At 25.1% G+C, this 19120-nt stretch overlaps 1 protein-coding gene across 3 annotated transcripts in view; it reads right to left on the bottom strand.

The window, feature by feature from the left end:
• The window catches only part of arhgef16 (Rho guanine nucleotide exchange factor (GEF) 16), a 34456-nt gene that overhangs the window by 3246 nt on the left and 12090 nt on the right, over positions 1–19120 (bottom strand). For all 3 annotated transcript variants that reach the window (XM_061256937.1, XM_061256936.1, XM_061256938.1), the window contains exons 11-12: positions 18802–18956; positions 94–279 (exon numbers count right to left, since the gene is read on the bottom strand). In XM_061256937.1, coding sequence (XP_061112921.1) covers positions 94–279; positions 18802–18956 — 341 coding nt within the window. The remainder of the gene's footprint in view (positions 1–93; positions 280–18801; positions 18957–19120) is intronic.

Here is a 19120-nt window from a genome sequence, read left to right as displayed (position 1 = left end):
GTAGTGTAGTGTAGTGTAGTGTAGTGTAGTGTAATGTAATGTAATGATGGGGCCCGAAAGTAAGCGACGGTACGGCAGGACAGCGGTACTGACGAAGACTCGGCGGCGAGGACGGTCAGCTCGGTCCGCCCGTCGCTGTTCTTCTTCATCAGCAGCTTCAGGGTGAAGGCGGAGGAGCCGCCCTGCCTGACGGGAGGGGAGACGTGCCCGTCCGAGTGCTGCCGTGGCACCTCCACGTTCTCCAGGGTGGCGTAGTCCATCACCACGTAACTGTCCTCGCTGGGGAAACACACACAGAGGGCACACCGGATGTGTAAAGTGTGTATGCAATTGCATTCATGATAAGATGATTACATTACATTACATGACATTATTGGCATTTGGCAGACGCTCTTATCCAGAGCGAGGGACAGTTGATGAGACTAAGCAGGGGACAATCCTCCCCTGGAGCAATGCAGGGTGAAGGGGGCCAACACTGCACTGGGGATCGAACCAACGACCTTGCGGGTCCCAGTCATGTACATTAACCACTATGCTACAGGTCACCCTGATACACAAATCATAACCTTTAAAGAAATGTAATCTCAAATACCGGAACCCTATTGAAGAAATGGAAACTGCATGTTCTCGGAGTGCTACTATATGTTTTTGAATTGTTCCAGTGGACCTATATGATGTCTGCATTTACTGAAGAGTTGGAAACATGTTGTGGTGCTACAAACTATGAAAGAAAAGAATGCTCCTGCTGAAAGAGTTTACATTTTGTTTCCATCTGAAAAGAAGAGACATTTATTTTATTGTGGTGTTTAAATGAAAAATCTTCTACTCAGACGGAGATGCCTCCATCTGAGAAGAAAAAACACATAATTTTTTAACAATTATATGAATTAACGACTTTATGTATTTTCTACTCTTTTTTTTTTAGAGTAGAAAAATAGCAATTTTTGAATTCATTCATTTTTTCACTTTTTAGACATAAGACAATAATCTTATGTATATTGCTGTTTGGAAATAAAATAAAATTTAAAAAACAAATGCTTGAATTTCATTTTCATACATTCATTTCATCTTGGTTCAATAAAAAATATTTTTCATCGATCTGACTAGAAAAACATCATTTTAGAATTAAAACATTCTTTCACTTTTGGACATAAGACAGTCTTATGCATTTTCCTATTTTCCAATAAAAGAACATTTTTAAAACAAATGCTTGTATTTCATTTTCATACATTTATTTAATCTTGGTTGTTCAATAAAAAATATTTAGCGTTGATCTGCCTAGAAAAATCATAATTCTAGAATTAATTCATTTTTTCACTTTTGGACATAAGACACTATATAGTCTTATGTATTTTCCTATTTTCCAATAAAAGAACATTTTTAAAACAAATGCTTGAATTTCATTTTCATACATTTATTTCATCTTGGTTGTTCAATAAAAAATATTTAGCGTCGATCCGACTAGAAAAATCATAATTCTAGAATTAATTCATTTTTTCACTATTGGACATAAGACACTATAGATTATGTATTTTCCTATTTTCCAATAAAAGAACATTTTTAAAACAAATGCTTGAATTTCATTTTCATACATTTATTTCATCTTGGTTGTTCAATAAAAAATATTTAGCGTCGATCCGACTAGAAAAATCATAATTCTAGAATTAATTCATTTTTTCACTATTGGACATAAGACACTATAGATTATGTATTTTCCTATTTTCCAATAAAAGAACATTTTTAAAACAAATGCTTGAATTTCATGTTCATACATTTATTTAATCTTGGTTGTTCAATAAAAAATATTTAGCGTCAATCCGACTAGAAAAACCATAATTCTAGAATTAATTCAATTTTTCACTTTTGGACGAAAGACTATAGTCTTATGTATTTTGTAGTTTTCCAATGAAATAAGATTTTTTTTTAAATGCTTGAATTTCATTTTCATACATTTATTGAATCTTGGTTGTTCAATAAAAAATATTTAGCGTCGATCTGCCAAGAAAAACCATAATTCTAGAATTAATTCATTTTTTCACTTTTGGACATAAGACTCTATAGTCTTATGTATTTTGTTGTTTTCCAATAAAATAAGACTTTTAAAAAAATGCTTGAATTTCATTTTCATACATTTATTTAATCTTGGTTGTTCAATAAAAAATATTTAGCGTCAATCCGACTAGAAAAACCATAATTCTAGAATTAATTCATTTTTTCACTTTTGGACATAAGACTATAGAGTCTTATGTATTTTCCTATTTTCCAATAAAAGAACATTTTTAAAACAAATGCTTGACTTTCATGTTCATACATTGATTTAATCTTGGTTGATCAATAAAAAATATTTAGCGTTGATCTGACTAGAAAAATCATAATTCTAGAATTAATTCAATTTTTCACTTTTGGACATAAGACACTATAGTCTTATGTATTTTCCTATTTTCCAATAAAATAACATTTTTAAAACAAATGCTTGTATTTCGTTTTCATACATTTATTTAATCTTGGTTGTTCAATAAAAAATATTTAGCGTCGAACCGACTAGAAAAATCATAATTCTAGAATTAATTCATTTTTTCACTATTGGACATAAGACACTATAGATTATGTATTTTCCTATTTTCCAATAAAAGAACATTTTTAAAACAAATGCTTGAATTTCATGTTCATACATTTATTTAATCTTGGTTGTTCAATAAAAAATATTTAGCGTCAATCCGACTAGAAAAACCATAATTCTAGAATTAATTCAATTTTTCACTTTTGGACGAAAGACTATAGTCTTATGTATTTTGTAGTTTTCCAATGAAATAAGATTTTTTTTTAAATGCTTGAATTTCATTTTCATACATTTATTGAATCTTGGTTGTTCAATAAAAAATATTTAGCGTCGATCTGCCAAGAAAAACCATAATTCTAGAATTAATTAATTTTTTCACTTTTGGACATAAGACTCTATAGTCTTATGTATTTTGTTGTTTTCCAATAAAATAAGACTTTTAAAAAAATGCTTGAATTTCATTTTCATACATTTATTTAATCTTGGTTGTTCAATAAAAAATATTTAGCGTCAATCCGACTAGAAAAACCATAATTCTAGAATTAATTCATTTTTTCACTTTTGGACATAAGACTATAGAGTCTTATGTATTTTCCTATTTTCCAATAAAAGAACATTTTTAAAACAAATGCTTGACTTTCATGTTCATACATTGATTTAATCTTGGTTGATCAATAAAAAATATTTAGCGTTGATCTGACTAGAAAAATCATAATTCTAGAATTAATTCAATTTTTCACTTTTGGACATAAGACACTATAGTCTTATGTATTTTCCTATTTTCCAATAAAATAACATTTTTAAAACAAATGCTTGTATTTCGTTTTCATACATTTATTTAATCTTGGTTGTTCAATAAAAAATATTTAGCGTCGAACCGACTAGAAAAATCATAATTCTAGAATTAATTCATTTTTTCACTTTTGGACAGGAGACACAATAGTCTTACGTATTTTGTAGTGTTCCAATAAAATAATATTTCTTAAACAAATGCTTGAATTTTATGGTAATACATTTATTTAATCTTGGTTGTTCAATAAAAAATATTTAGCGTCGATCTGACTAGAAAAATCATAATTCTAGAATTAATTCATTTTTTCACTTTTGGACATAAGACTCTATAGTCTTATGTATTTTGTTGTTTTCCAATAAAATAAGACTTTTAAAAAAATGCTTGAATTTCATTTTCATACATTTATTTAATCTTGGTTGTTCAATAAAAAATATTTAGCGTCAATCCGACTAGAAAAACCATAATTCTAGAATTAATTCATTTTTTCACTTTTGGACATAAGACTATAGAGTCTTATGTATTTTCCTATTTTCCAATAAAAGAACATTTTTAAAACAAATGCTTGACTTTCATGTTCATACATTGATTTAATCTTGGTTGATCAATAAAAAATATTTAGCGTTGATCTGACTAGAAAAATCATAATTCTAGAATTAATTCAATTTTTCACTTTTGGACATAAGACACTATAGTCTTATGTATTTTCCTATTTTCCAATAAAATAACATTTTTAAAACAAATGCTTGTATTTCGCTTTCATACATTTATTTAATCTTGGTTGTTCAATAAAAAATATTTAGCGTCGAACCGACTAGAAAAATCATAATTCTAGAATTAATTCATTTTTTCACTTTTGGACAGGAGACACAATAGTCTTACGTATTTTGTAGTTTTCCAATAAAATAATATTTCTTAAACAAATGCTTGAATTTTATGGTAATACATTTATTTAATCTTGGTTGTTCAATAAAAAATATTTAGCGTCGATCTGACTAGAAAAATCATAATTCTAGAATTAATTCATTTTTTCACTTTTGGACATAAGACTATATAGTCTTATGTATTTTCCTATTTTCCAATAAAATAATATTTCTAAAACAAATGCTTGAATTTCATGTTCATACATTTATTTAATCTTGGTTGATCAATAAAAAGTATTTAGCGTCGATCTGACTAGAAAAATCATAATTCTAGAATTCATTCATTTTTTCACTTTTGGACATAAGACTATATAATCTGATGTATTTTCCTATTTACCAATAAAATTAAATTGCTAAAACAAATGCTTGAATTTCATGTTCATACATTTATTTAATATTGGTTGATCAATAAAAAATATTTAGCATCGATCCGACTAGAAAAATCATAATTCTAGAATTAATTCATTTTTTCACTTTTGGACATAAGACTATATAATCTGATGTATTTTCCTATTTTCCAATAAAATAAAATTTCTAAAACAAATGCTTGAATTTCATGTTCATACATTTATTTAATCTTGGTTGATCAATAACAAATATTTAACGTTGATCTGACTAGAAACATCATAATTCTAGAATGAATTCATTTTTTCACTTTTGGACATAAGACTATATAGTCTTATGTATTTTGTAGTTTTCCAATAAAATAAGATTTTTTTAAAAATGCTGGAATTTCATTTTCATACGTTTATTTCATCGTGGTTGTTCAATAAAAAATATTTAGCGTTGATCTGACTAGAAAAATCATAATTATAGAATTAATTCTTTTTTTCACTTTTGGACATAAGACACTATAGTCTTATGAATTTTCCAATAAAAAAATTTTTCTTAAACAAATGCTTGAATTTCATGGTCATACATTTATTTAATCTTGGTTGTTCAATAAAAAATATTTAGCATCGATCCGACTAGAAAAATCATAATTCTAGAATTAATTCATTTTTTCACTTTTGGACGAAAGACTATATAGTCTCATGTATTTTGTAGTTTTCCAATGAAATAAGATTTTTTTTTAAATGCTTGAATTTCATTTTCATACATTTATTGAATCTTGGTTGTTCAATAAAAAATATTTAGCGTTGATCCGACTAGAAAAATCATAATTCTAGAATTAATTCAATTTTTCACATTTCGACATAAGACTATATAGTCTTATGTATTTTCCTATTTTCCAATAAAATAACATTTTTAAAAAAATGCTTGAATTTCATTTTCATACATTTATTTAATCTTGGTTGTTCAATAAAAAATATTTAGCGTCAATCCGACTAGAAAAACCATAATTCTAGAATTAATTCATTTTTTCACTTTTGGACATAAGGCTATATAATCTGATGTATTTTCCTATTTTCCAATAAAATAATATTTCTAAAACAAATGCTTGAATTTCATGTTCATACATTTATTTAAACTTGGTTGATCAATAAAAAATATTTAGCGTTGATCTGACTAGAAAAATCCTAATTCTAGAATTAATTCATTTTTTCACTTTTGGACATAAGACTATATAGTCTCATGTATTTTCCAATTTTCCAATAAAATAATATTTCTTAAACAAATGCTTGAATTTCATGTTCATACATTTATTTAATCTTGGATGATCAATAAAAAATATTTAACGTTGATCTGACTAGAAAAATCATAATTCTAGAATTAATTATTTTTTTCACTTTTGGACATAAGACACTATAGTCTTATGAATTTTCCAATAAAAAAATTTTTCTTAAACAAATGCTTGAATTTCATGGTCATACATTTATTTAATCTTGGTTGTTCAATAAAAAATATTTAGCATCGATCCGACTAGAAAAATCATAATTCTAGAATTAATTCATTTTTTCACTTTTGGACGAAAGACTATATAGTCTCATGTATTTTGTAGTTTTCCAATGAAATAAGATTTTTTTTTAAATGCTTGAATTTCATTTTCATACATTTATTGAATCTTGGTTGTTCAATAAAAAATATTTAGCGTTGATCCGACTAGAAAAATCATAATTCTAGAATTAATTCAATTTTTCACATTTCGACATAAGACTATATAGTCTTATGTATTTTCCTATTTTCCAATAAAATAACATTTTTAAAAAAATGCTTGAATTTCATTTTCATACATTTATTTAATCTTGGTTGTTCAATAAAAAATATTTAGCGTCAATCCGACTAGAAAAACCATAATTCTAGAATTAATTCATTTTTTCACTTTTGGACATAAGGCTATATAATCTGATGTATTTTCCTATTTTCCAATAAAATAATATTTCTAAAACAAATGCTTGAATTTCATGTTCATACATTTATTTAAACTTGGTTGATCAATAAAAAATATTTAGCGTTGATCTGACTAGAAAAATCCTAATTCTAGAATTAATTCATTTTTTCACTTTTGGACATAAGACTATATAGTCTCATGTATTTTCCAATTTTCCAATAAAATAATATTTCTTAAACAAATGCTTGAATTTCATGTTCATACATTTATTTAATCTTGGATGATCAATAAAAAATATTTAACGTTGATCTGACTAGAAAAATCATAATTCTAGAATTAATTATTTTTTTCACTTTTGGACGAAAGACTATATAGTCTTATGAATTATGTAGTTTTCCAATGAAATAAGATTTTTTTTGAAATGCTTGAATTTCATTTTCATACATTTATTGAATCTTGGTTGTTCAATAAAAAATATTTAACGTTGATCTGCCAAGAAAAACCATAATTCTAGAATTAATTCATTTTTTCACTTTTGGACATAAGACTCTATAGTCTTATGTATTTTGTTGTTTTCCAATAAAATAAGACTTTTAAAAAAATGCTTGAATTTCATTTTCATACATTTATTTAATCTTGGTTGTTCAATAAAAAATATTTAGCGTCAATCCGACTAGAAAAACCATAATTCTAGAATTAATTCATTTTTTCACTTTTGGACATAAGACTATAGAGTCTTATGTATTTTCCTATTTTCCAATAAAAGAACATTTTTAAAACAAATGCTTGACTTTCATGTTCATACATTGATTTAATCTTGGTTGATCAATAAAAAATATTTAGCGTTGATCTGACTAGAAAAATCATAATTCTAGAATTAATTCAATTTTTCACTTTTGGACATAAGACACTATGGTCTTATGTATTTTCCTATTTTCCAATAAAATAACATTTTTAAAACAAATGCTTGTATTTCGTTTTCATACATTTATTTAATCTTGGTTGTTCAATAAAAAATATTTAGCGTCGATCTGACTAGAAAAATCATAATTCTAGAATTAATTCATTTTTTCACTTTTGGACATAAGACTATATAGTCTCATGTATTTTCCTATTTTCCAATAAAATAATATTTCTAAAACAAATGCTTGAATTTCATGTTCATACATTTATTTAATCTTGGTTGATCAATAAAAAGTATTTAGCGTCGATCTGACTAGAAAAATCATAATTCTAGAATTCATTCATTTTTTCACTTTTGGACATAAGACTATATAATCTGATGTATTTTCCTATTTTCCAATAAAATAAAATTGCTAAAACAAATGCTTGAATTTCATGTTCATACATTTATTTAATCTTGGTTGATCAATAAAAAATATTTAGCATCGATCCGACTAGAAAAATCATAATTCTAGAATTAATTCATTTTTTCACTTTTGGACATAAGACTCTATAGTCTTATGTATTTTGTTGTTTTCCAATAAAATAAGATTTTTAAAAAAATGCTGGAATTTCATTTTCATACGTTTATTTCATCGTGGTTGTTCAATAAAAAATATTTAGCGTTGATCTGACTAGAAAAATCATAATTCTAGAATTAATTCTTTTTTTCCACTTTTGGACATAAGACACTATAGTCTTATGAATTTTCCAATTTTCCAATAAAATTTTTTTTCTTAAACAAATGCTTGAATTTCATGGTCATACATTTATTTAATCTTGGTTGTTCAATAAAAAATATTTAGCATCGATCCGACTAGAAAAATCATAATTCTAGAATTAATTCATTTTTTCACTTTTGGACATAAGGCTATATAATCTGATGTATTTTCCTATTTTCCAATAAAATAATATTTCTAAAACAAATGCTTGAATTTCATGTTCATACATTTATTTAATCTTGGTTGATCAATAAAAAATATTTAACGTTGATCCGACTAGAAAAATCATAATTCTAAAATTAATTCATTTTTTCACATTTGGACATAAGACTATATAATCTGATGTATTTTCGTATTTTCCAATAAAATAATATTTCTAAAACAAATGCTTGAATTTCATGTTCATACATTTATTTAATCTTGGATGATGAATAAAAAATATTTAGCGTTGATCTGACTAGAAAAATTATAATTCTAGAATTAATTCTTTTTTTCACTTTTGGACATAAGACACTATAGTCTTATGAATTTTCCAATTTTCCAATAAAATAAGATTTTTTTAAAAATGCTTGAATTTCATGTTCATACGTTTATTTCATCGTGGTTGTTCAATAAAAAATATTTAGCGTTGATCTGACTAGAAAAATCATAATTCTAGAATTAATTCTTTTTTTCACTTTTGGACATAAGACACTATAGTCTTATGAATTTTCCAATTTTCCAATAAAAAATTTTTTCTTAAACAAATGCTTGAATTTCATGGTCATACATTTATTTAATCTTGGTTGTTCAATAAAAAATATTTAGCATCGATCCGACTAGAAAAATCATAATTCTAGAATTAATTCATTTTTTCACTTTTGGACATAAGGCTATATAATCTGATGTATTTTCCTATTTTCCAATAAAATAATATTTCTAAAACAAATGCTTGAATTTCATGTTCATACATTTATTTAATCTTGGTTGATCAATAAAAAATATTTAACGTTGATCCGACTAGAAAAATCATAATTCTAAAATTAATTCATTTTTTCACATTTGGACATAAGACTATATAATCTGATGTATTTTCGTATTTTCCAATAAAATAATATTTCTAAAACAAATGCTTGAATTTCATGTTCATACATTTATTTAATCTTGGATGATGAATAAAAAATATTTAGCGTTGATCTGACTAGAAAAATTATAATTCTAGAATTAATTCTTTTTTTCACTTTTGGACATAAGACACTATAGTCTTATGAATTTTCCAATTTTCCAATAAAATAATATTTCTTAAACAAATGCTTGAATTTCATGTTCATACATTTATTGAATCTTGGTTGTTCAATAAAAAATATTTAACGTTGATCTGCCTAGAAAAATCATAATTCTAGAATTAATTCAATTTTTCACTTTTGGACGAAAGACTATATAATCTGATGTATTTTCGTATTTTCCAATAAAATAATATTTCTAAAACAAATGCTTGAATTTCATGTTCATACATTTATTTAATCTTGGATGATGAATAAAAAATATTTAGCGTTGATCTGACTAGAAAAATTATAATTCTAGAATTAATTCTTTTTTTCACTTTTGGACATAAGACACTATAGTCTTATGTATTTTGTTGTTTTCCAATAAAATAAGATTTTTTTAAAAATGCTGGAATTTCATTTTCATACGTTTATTTCATCGTGGTTGTTCAATAAAAAATATTTAGCGTTGATCTGACTAGAAAAATCATAATTCTAGAATTAATTCTTTTTTTCACTTTTGGACATAAGACACTATAGTCTTATGAATTTTCCAATTTTCCAATAAAAATTTTTTTCTTAAACAAATGCTTGAATTTCATGGTCATACATTTATTTAATCTTGGTTGATCAATAAAAAATATTTAACGTTGATCCGACTAGAAAAATCATAATTCTAAAATTAATTCATTTTTTCACATTTGGACATAAGACTATATAATCTGATGTATTTTCGTATTTTCCAATAAAATAATATTTCTAAAACAAATGCTTGAATTTCATGTTCATACATTTATTTAATCTTGGATGATGAATAAAAAATATTTAGCGTTGATCTGACTAGAAAAATTATAATTCTAGAATTAATTCTTTTTTTCACTTTTGGACATAAGACACTATAGTCTTATGAATTTTCCAATTTTCCAATAAAATAATATTTCTTAAACAAATGCTTGAATTTCATGTTCATACATTTATTGAATCTTGGTTGTTCAATAAAAAATATTTAACGTTGATCTGCCTAGAAAAATCATAATTCTAGAATTAATTCAATTTTTCACTTTTGGACGAAAGACTATATAGTCTTATGTATTATGTAGTTTTCCAATGAAATAAGATTTTTTTTTAAATGCTTGAATTTCATTTTCATACATTTATTGAATCTTGGTTGTTCAATTAAAAATATTTAACGTTGATCTGACTATAAAAATCATAATTCTAGAATTAATTCATTTTTTCACTTTTGGACATAAGACTATATAGTCTCATGTATTTTCCTATTTTCCAATGAAATAATATTTCTAAAACAAATGCTTGAATTTCATGTTCATACATTTATTTAATCTTGGTTGTTCAATAAAAAATATTTAGCGTCAATCCGACTAGAAAAACCATAATTCTAGAATTAATTAAATTTTTCACTTTTGGACGAAAGACTATATAGTCTTATGTATTTTGTAGTTTTCCAATGAAATAAGATTTTTTTTTAAATGCTTGAATTTCATTTTCATACATTTATTGAATCTTGGTTGTTCAATAAAAAATATTTAACGTTGATCTGCCAAGAAAAACCATAATTCTAGAATTAATTCATTTTTTCACTTTTGGACATAAGACTCTATAGTCTTATGTATTTTGTTGTTTTCCAATAAAATAAGACTTTTAAAAAAATGCTTGAATTTCATTTTCATACATTTATTTAATCTTGGTTGTTCAATAAAAAATATTTAGCGTCAATCCGACTAGAAAAACCATAATTCTAGAATTAATTCATTTTTTCACTTTTGGACATAAGACTATAGAGTCTTATGTATTTTCCTATTTTCCAATAAAAGAACATTTTTAAAACAAATGCTTGACTTTCATGTTCATACATTGATTTAATCTTGGTTGATCAATAAAAAATATTTAGCGTTGATCTGACTAGAAAAATCATAATTCTAGAATTAATTCAATTTTTCACTTTTGGACATAAGACACTATAGTCTTATGTATTTTCCTATTTTCCAATAAAATAACATTTTTAAAACAAATGCTTGTATTTCGTTTTCATACATTTATTTAATCTTGGTTGTTCACAATAAAAAATATTTAGCGTCGAACCGACTAGAAAAATCATAATTCTAGAATTAATTCATTTTTTCACTTTTGGACAGGAGACACAATAGTCTTACGTATTTTGTAGTTTTCCAATAAAATAATATTTCTTAAACAAATGCTTGAATTTTATGGTAATACATTTATTTAATCTTGGTTGTTCAATAAAAAATATTTAGCGTCGATCTGACTACAAAAATCATAATTCTAGAATTAATTCATTTTTTCACTTTTGGACATAAGACTATATAGTCTTATGTATTTTCCTATTTTCCAATAAAATAATATTTCTAAAACAAATGCTTGAATTTCATGTTCATACATTGATTTAATCTTGGTTGATCAATAAAAAATATTTAGCGTTGATCTGACTAGAAAAATCATAATTCTAGAATTAATTCAATTTTTCACTTTTGGACATAAGACACTATAGTCTTATGTATTTTCCTATTTTCCAATAAAATAACATTTTTAAAACAAATGCTTGTATTTCGTTTTCATACATTTATTTAATCTTGGTTGTTCACAATAAAAAATATTTAGCGTCGAACCGACTAGAAAAATCATAATTCTAGAATTAATTCATTTTTTCACTTTTGGACAGGAGACACAATAGTCTTACGTATTTTGTAGTTTTCCAATAAAATAATATTTCTTAAACAAATGCTTGAATTTTATGGTAATACATTTATTTAATCTTGGTTGTTCAATAAAAAATATTTAGCGTCGATCTGACTACAAAAATCATAATTCTAGAATTAATTCATTTTTTCACTTTTGGACATAAGACTATATAGTCTTATGTATTTTCCTATTTTCCAATAAAATAATATTTCTAAAACAAATGCTTGAATTTCATGTTCATACATTTATTTAATCTTGGTTGATCAATAAAAAGTATTTAGCGTCGATCTGACTAGAAAAATCATAATTCTAGAATTCATTCATTTTTTCACTTTTGGACATAAGACTCTATAGTCTTATGTATTTTGTTGTTTTCCAATAAAATAAGATTTTTTAAAAAATGCTGGAATTTCATTTTCATACGTTTATTTCATCGTGGTTGTTCAATAAAAAATATTTAGCGTTGATCTGACTAGAAAAATCATAATTCTAGAATTAATTCTTTTTTTCACTTTTGGACATAAGACACTATAGTCTCATGAATTTTCCAATTTTCCAATAAAAAAATTTTTCTTAAACAAATGCTTGAATTTCATGGTCATACATTTATTTAATCTTGGTTGTTCAATAAAAAATATTTAGCATCGATCCGACTACAAAAATCATAATTCTAGAATTAATTCATTTTTTCACTTTTGGACATAAGGCTATATAATCTGATGTATTTTCCAATTTTCCAATAAAATAATATTTCTTAAACAAATGCTTGAATTTCATGTTCATACATTTATTTAATCTTGGATGATCAATAAAAAATATTTAACGTTGATCTGACTAGAAAAATCATAATTCTAGAATTAATTATTTTTTTCACTTTTGGACGAAAGACTATATAGTCTTATGAATTATGTAGTTTTCCAATGAAATAAGATTTTTTTTGAAATGCTTGAATTTCATTTTCATACATTTATTGAATCTTGGTTGTTCAATAAAAAATATTTAACGTTGATCTGCCAAGAAAAACCATAATTCTAGAATTAATTCATTTTTTCACTTTTGGACATAAGACTCTATAGTCTTATGTATTTTGTTGTTTTCCAATAAAATAAGACTTTTAAAAAAATGCTTGAATTTCATTTTCATACATTTATTTAATCTTGGTTGTTCAATAAAAAATATTTAGCGTCAATCCGACTAGAAAAACCATAATTCTAGAATTAATTCATTTTTTCACTTTTGGACATAAGACTATAGAGTCTTATGTATTTTCCTATTTTCCAATAAAATAATATTTCTAAAACAAATGCTTGAATTTCATGTTCATACATTTATTTAATCTTGGTTGATCAATAAAAAGTATTTAGCGTCGATCTGACTAGAAAAATCATAATTCTAGAATTCATTCATTTTTTCACTTTTGGACATAAGACTCTATAGTCTTATGTATTTTGTTGTTTTCCAATAAAATAAGATTTTTTTTAAAATGCTGGAATTTCATTTTCATACGTTTATTTCATCGTGGTTGTTCAATAAAAAATATTTAGCGTTGATCTGACTAGAAAAATCATAATTCTAGAATTAATTCTTTTTTTCACTTTTGGACATAAGACACTATAGTCTCATGAATTTTCCAATTTTCCAATAAAAAAATTTTTCTTAAACAAATGCTTGAATTTCATGGTCATACATTTATTTAATCTTGGTTGTTCAATAAAAAATATTTAGCATCGATCCGACTACAAAAATCATAATTCTAGAATTAATTCATTTTTTCACTTTTGGACATAAGGCTATATAATCTGATGTATTTTCCAATTTTCCAATAAAATAATATTTCTTAAACAAATGCTTGAATTTCATGTTCATACATTTATTTAATCTTGGATGATCAATAAAAAATATTTAACGTTGATCTGACTAGAAAAATCATAATTCTAGAATTAATTATTTTTTTCACTTTTGGACGAAAGACTATATAGTCTTATGGATTATGTAGTTTTCCAATGAAATAAGATTTTTTTTGAAATGCTTGAATTTCATTTTCATACATTTATTGAATCTTGGTTGTTCAATAAAAAATATTTAACGTTGATCTGCCAAGAAAAACCATAATTCTAGAATTAATTCATTTTTTCACTTTTGGACATAAGACTCTATAGTCTTATGTATTTTGTTGTTTTCCAATAAAATAAGACTTTTAAAAAAATGCTTGAATTTCATTTTCATACATTTATTTAATCTTGGTTGTTCAATAAAAAATATTTAGCGTCAATCCGACTAGAAAAACCATAATTCTAGAATTAATTCATTTTTTCACTTTTGGACATAAGACTATAGAGTCTTATGTATTTTCCTATTTTCCAATAAAAGAACATTTTTAAAACAAATGCTTGACTTTCATGTTCATACATTGATTTAATCTTGGTTGATCAATAAAAAATATTTAGCGTTGATCTGACTAGAAAAATCATAATTCTAGAATTAATTCAATTTTTCACTTTTGGACATAAGACACTATGGTCTTATGTATTTTCCTATTTTCCAATAAAATAACATTTTTAAAACAAATGCTTGTATTTCGTTTTCATACATTTATTTAATCTTGGTTGTTCAATAAAAAATATTTAGCGTCGATCTGACTAGAAAAATCATAATTCTAGAATTAATTCATTTTTTCACTTTTGGACATAAGACTATATAGTCTCATGTATTTTCCTATTTTCCAATAAAATAATATTTCTAAAACAAATGCTTGAATTTCATGTTCATACATTTATTTAATCTTGGTTGATCAATAAAAAGTATTTAGCGTCGATCTGACTAGAAAAATCATAATTCTAGAATTCATTCATTTTTTCACTTTTGGACATAAGACTATATAATCTGATGTATTTTCCTATTTTCCAATAAAATAAAATTGCTAAAACAAATGCTTGAATTTCATGTTCATACATTTATTTAATCTTGGTTGATCAATAAAAAATATTTAGCATCGATCCGACTAGAAAAATCATAATTCTAGAATTAATTCATTTTTTCACTTTTGGACATAAGACTCTATAGTCTTATGTATTTTGTAGTTTTCCAATGAAATAAGATTTTTTTTTAAATGCTTGAATTTCATTTTCATACGTTTATTTCATCGTGGTTGTTCAATAAAAAATATTTAGCGTTGATCTGACTAGAAAAATCATAATTCTAGAATTAATTCTTTTTTTCACTTTTGGACATAAGACACTATAGTCTTATGAATTTTCCAATTTTCCAATAAAAAATTTTTTCTTAAACAAATGCTTGAATTTCATGGTCATACATTTATTTAATCTTGGTTGTTCAATAAAAAATATTTAGCATCGATCCGACTAGAAAAATCATAATTCTAGAATTAATTCATTTTTTCACTTTTGGACATAAGGCTATATAATCTGATGTATTTTCCTATTTTCCAATAAAATAATATTTCTAAAACAAATGCTTGAATTTCATGTTCATACATTTATTTAATCTTGGTTGATCAATAAAAAATATTTAACGTTGATCCGACTAGAAAAATCATAATTCTAAAATTAATTCATTTTTTCACATTTGGACATAAGACTATATAATCTGATGTATTTTCGTATTTTCCAATAAAATAATATTTCTAAAACAAATGCTTGAATTTCATGTTCATACATTTATTTAATCTTGGATGATGAATAAAAAATATTTAGCGTTGATCTGACTAGAAAAATTATAATTCTAGAATTAATTCTTTTTTTCACTTTTGGACATAAGACACTATAGTCTTATGAATTTTCCAATTTTCCAATAAAATAATATTTCTTAAACAAATGCTTGAATTTCATGTTCATACATTTATTGAATCTTGGTTGTTCAATAAAAAATATTTAACGTTGATCTGCCTAGAAAAATCATAATTCTAGAATTAATTCAATTTTTCACTTTTGGACGAAAGACTATATAGTCTTATGTATTATGTAGTTTTCCAATGAAATAAGATTTTTTTTTTAAATGCTTGAATTTCATTTTCATACATTTATTGAATCTTGGTTGTTCAATTAAAAATATTTAACGTTGATCTGACTATAAAAATCATAATTCTAGAATTAATTCATTTTTTCACTTTTGGACATAAGACTATATAGTCTCATGTATTTTCCTATTTTCCAATGAAATAATATTTCTAAAACAAATGCTTGAATTTCATGTTCATACATTTATTTAATCTTGGTTGTTCAATAAAAAATATTTAGCGTCAATCCGACTAGAAAAACCATAATTCTAGAATTAATTAAATTTTTCACTTTTGGACGAAAGACTATATAGTCTTATGTATTTTGTAGTTTTCCAATGAAATAAGATTTTTTTTTAAATGCTTGAATTTCATTTTCATACATTTATTGAATCTTGGTTGTTCAATAAAAAATATTTAACGTTGATCTGCCAAGAAAAACCATAATTCTAGAATTAATTCATTTTTTCACTTTTGGACATAAGACTCTATAGTCTTATGTATTTTGTTGTTTTCCAATAAAATAAGACTTTTAAAAAAATGCTTGAATTTCATTTTCATACATTTATTTAATCTTGGTTGTTCAATAAAAAATATTTAGCGTCAATCCGACTAGAAAAACCATAATTCTAGAATTAATTCATTTTTTCACTTTTGGACATAAGACTATAGAGTCTTATGTATTTTCCTATTTTCCAATAAAAGAACATTTTTAAAACAAATGCTTGACTTTCATGTTCATACATTGATTTAATCTTGGTTGATCAATAAAAAATATTTAGCGTTGATCTGACTAGAAAAATCATAATTCTAGAATTAATTCAATTTTTCACTTTTGGACATAAGACACTATAGTCTTATGTATTTTCCTATTTTCCAATAAAATAACATTTTTAAAACAAATGCTTGTATTTCGTTTTCATACATTTATTTAATCTTGGTTGTTCACAATAAAAAATATTTAGCGTCGAACCGACTAGAAAAATCATAATTCTAGAATTAATTCATTTTTTCACTTTTGGACAGGAGACACAATAGTCTTACGTATTTTGTAGTTTTCCAATAAAATAATATTTCTTAAACAAATGCTTGAATTTTATGGTAACACATTTATTTAATCTTGGTTGTTCAATAAAAAATATTTAGCGTCGATCTGACTAGAAAAATCATAATTCTAGAATTAATTCATTTTTTCACTTTTGGACATAAGACTATATAGTCTTATGTATTTTCCTATTTTCCAATAAAATAATATTTCTAAAACAAATGCTTGAATTTCATGTTCATACATTTATTTAATCTTGGTTGATCAATAAAAAGTATTTAGCGTCGATCTGACTAGAAAAATCATAATTCTAGAATTCATTCATTTTTTCACTTTTGGACATAAGACTCTATAGTCTTATGTATTTTGTTGTTTTCCAATAAAATAAGATTTTTTTAAAAATGCTGGAATTTCATTTTCATACGTTTATTTCATCGTGGTTGTTCAATAAAAAATATTTAGCGTTGATCTGACTAGAAAAATCATAATTCTAGAATTAATTCTTTTTTTCACTTTTGGACATAAGACACTATAGTCTTATGAATTTTCCAATTTTCCAATAAAAAAATTTTTCTTAAACAAATGCTTGAATTTCATGGTCATACATTTATTTAATCTTGGTTGTTCAATAAAAAATATTTAGCATCGATCCGACTAGAAAAATCATAATTCTAGAATTAATTCATTTTTTCACTTTTGGACATAAGGCTATATAATCTGATGTATTTTCCTATTTTCCAATAAAATAATATTTCTAAAACAAATGCTTGAATTTCATGTTCATACATTTATTTAATCTTGGTTGATCAATAAAAAATATTTAACGTTGATCCGACTAGAAAAATCATAATTCTAGAATTAATTCATTTTTTCACATTTGGACATAAGACTATCTAGTCTTATGTATTTTGTTGTTTTCCAATAAAATAAGATTTTTTAAAAAATGCTTGAATTTCATTTTCATGCATTTATTTCATCTTGGTTGTTCAATAAAAAATATTTAGCATCGATCTCACTAGAAAAATCATAATTCTAGAATTAATTCATTTTTTCACTTTTGGACATAAGACTATAGAGTTTTATGTATTTTCCTATTTTCCAATAAGATTTTTTGAAAAATGCTTGAATTTCATTTTCATACATTTATTTCATCTTGGTTGTTCAATAAAAAATATTTAGCATCGATCTGACTAGAAAAATCATAATTCTAGAATTAGTTCATTTTTTCACATTTGGACATAAGACTATACAGTCTTATGAATTTTGCTATTTTCCAATAAAATTACATTTTTGGACAGATGAAGAAGCTCATCATGCTTAATCAAATTGCAAGAGTGGGTTATTAGATCACATCCACAGACCTTAGACCATTATTAAAAGTATCCTTTAAACCAAGGTTTTAATGAAATTGCATTATTCTTTTCTCACACATTTATTTTGTTCTGGCTGTTAAATATTCCTTTCCACTTAAAATGTCTCTTTAAAACAGATTACGAGTTTGGGGAGAAAAAATAAAGGGGTGAACCACATAAGCAATCCAGTCTACTTTCAAAAATTGGCAGCCCACCTCTTCCTCCTCGTGACGATGAGCACATCATTAAACAGGAACAGGTAGTAGCTCTTGGGGCTGAAGGGCTTCCAGAAGCTTCCGAGCTCTTCAGTGCAGACAGCCAGCTCGCCTCGTTTCTGTAGCCAGCGGGAGGATGACACCAGCGGGAAAGGCTGTAGAAAAGGAGGGCATATCGTATAACCACCACTCAACACTCCATAATGCCACATTATAGTATACCACTCCTCACATAGTATAACCACCATGTAACACTCCACAATGCCCACATAGAATAACACTCATAACATGGTATAGCACAGCATCACACTCATCAAAG

This window comes from Conger conger, chromosome 10 (genome assembly GCF_963514075.1).
Source record: "Conger conger chromosome 10, fConCon1.1, whole genome shotgun sequence".
NCBI lineage: Eukaryota > Metazoa > Chordata > Actinopteri > Anguilliformes > Congridae > Conger > Conger conger.
This window is presented reverse-complemented; position numbering and strand designations above follow the sequence as displayed.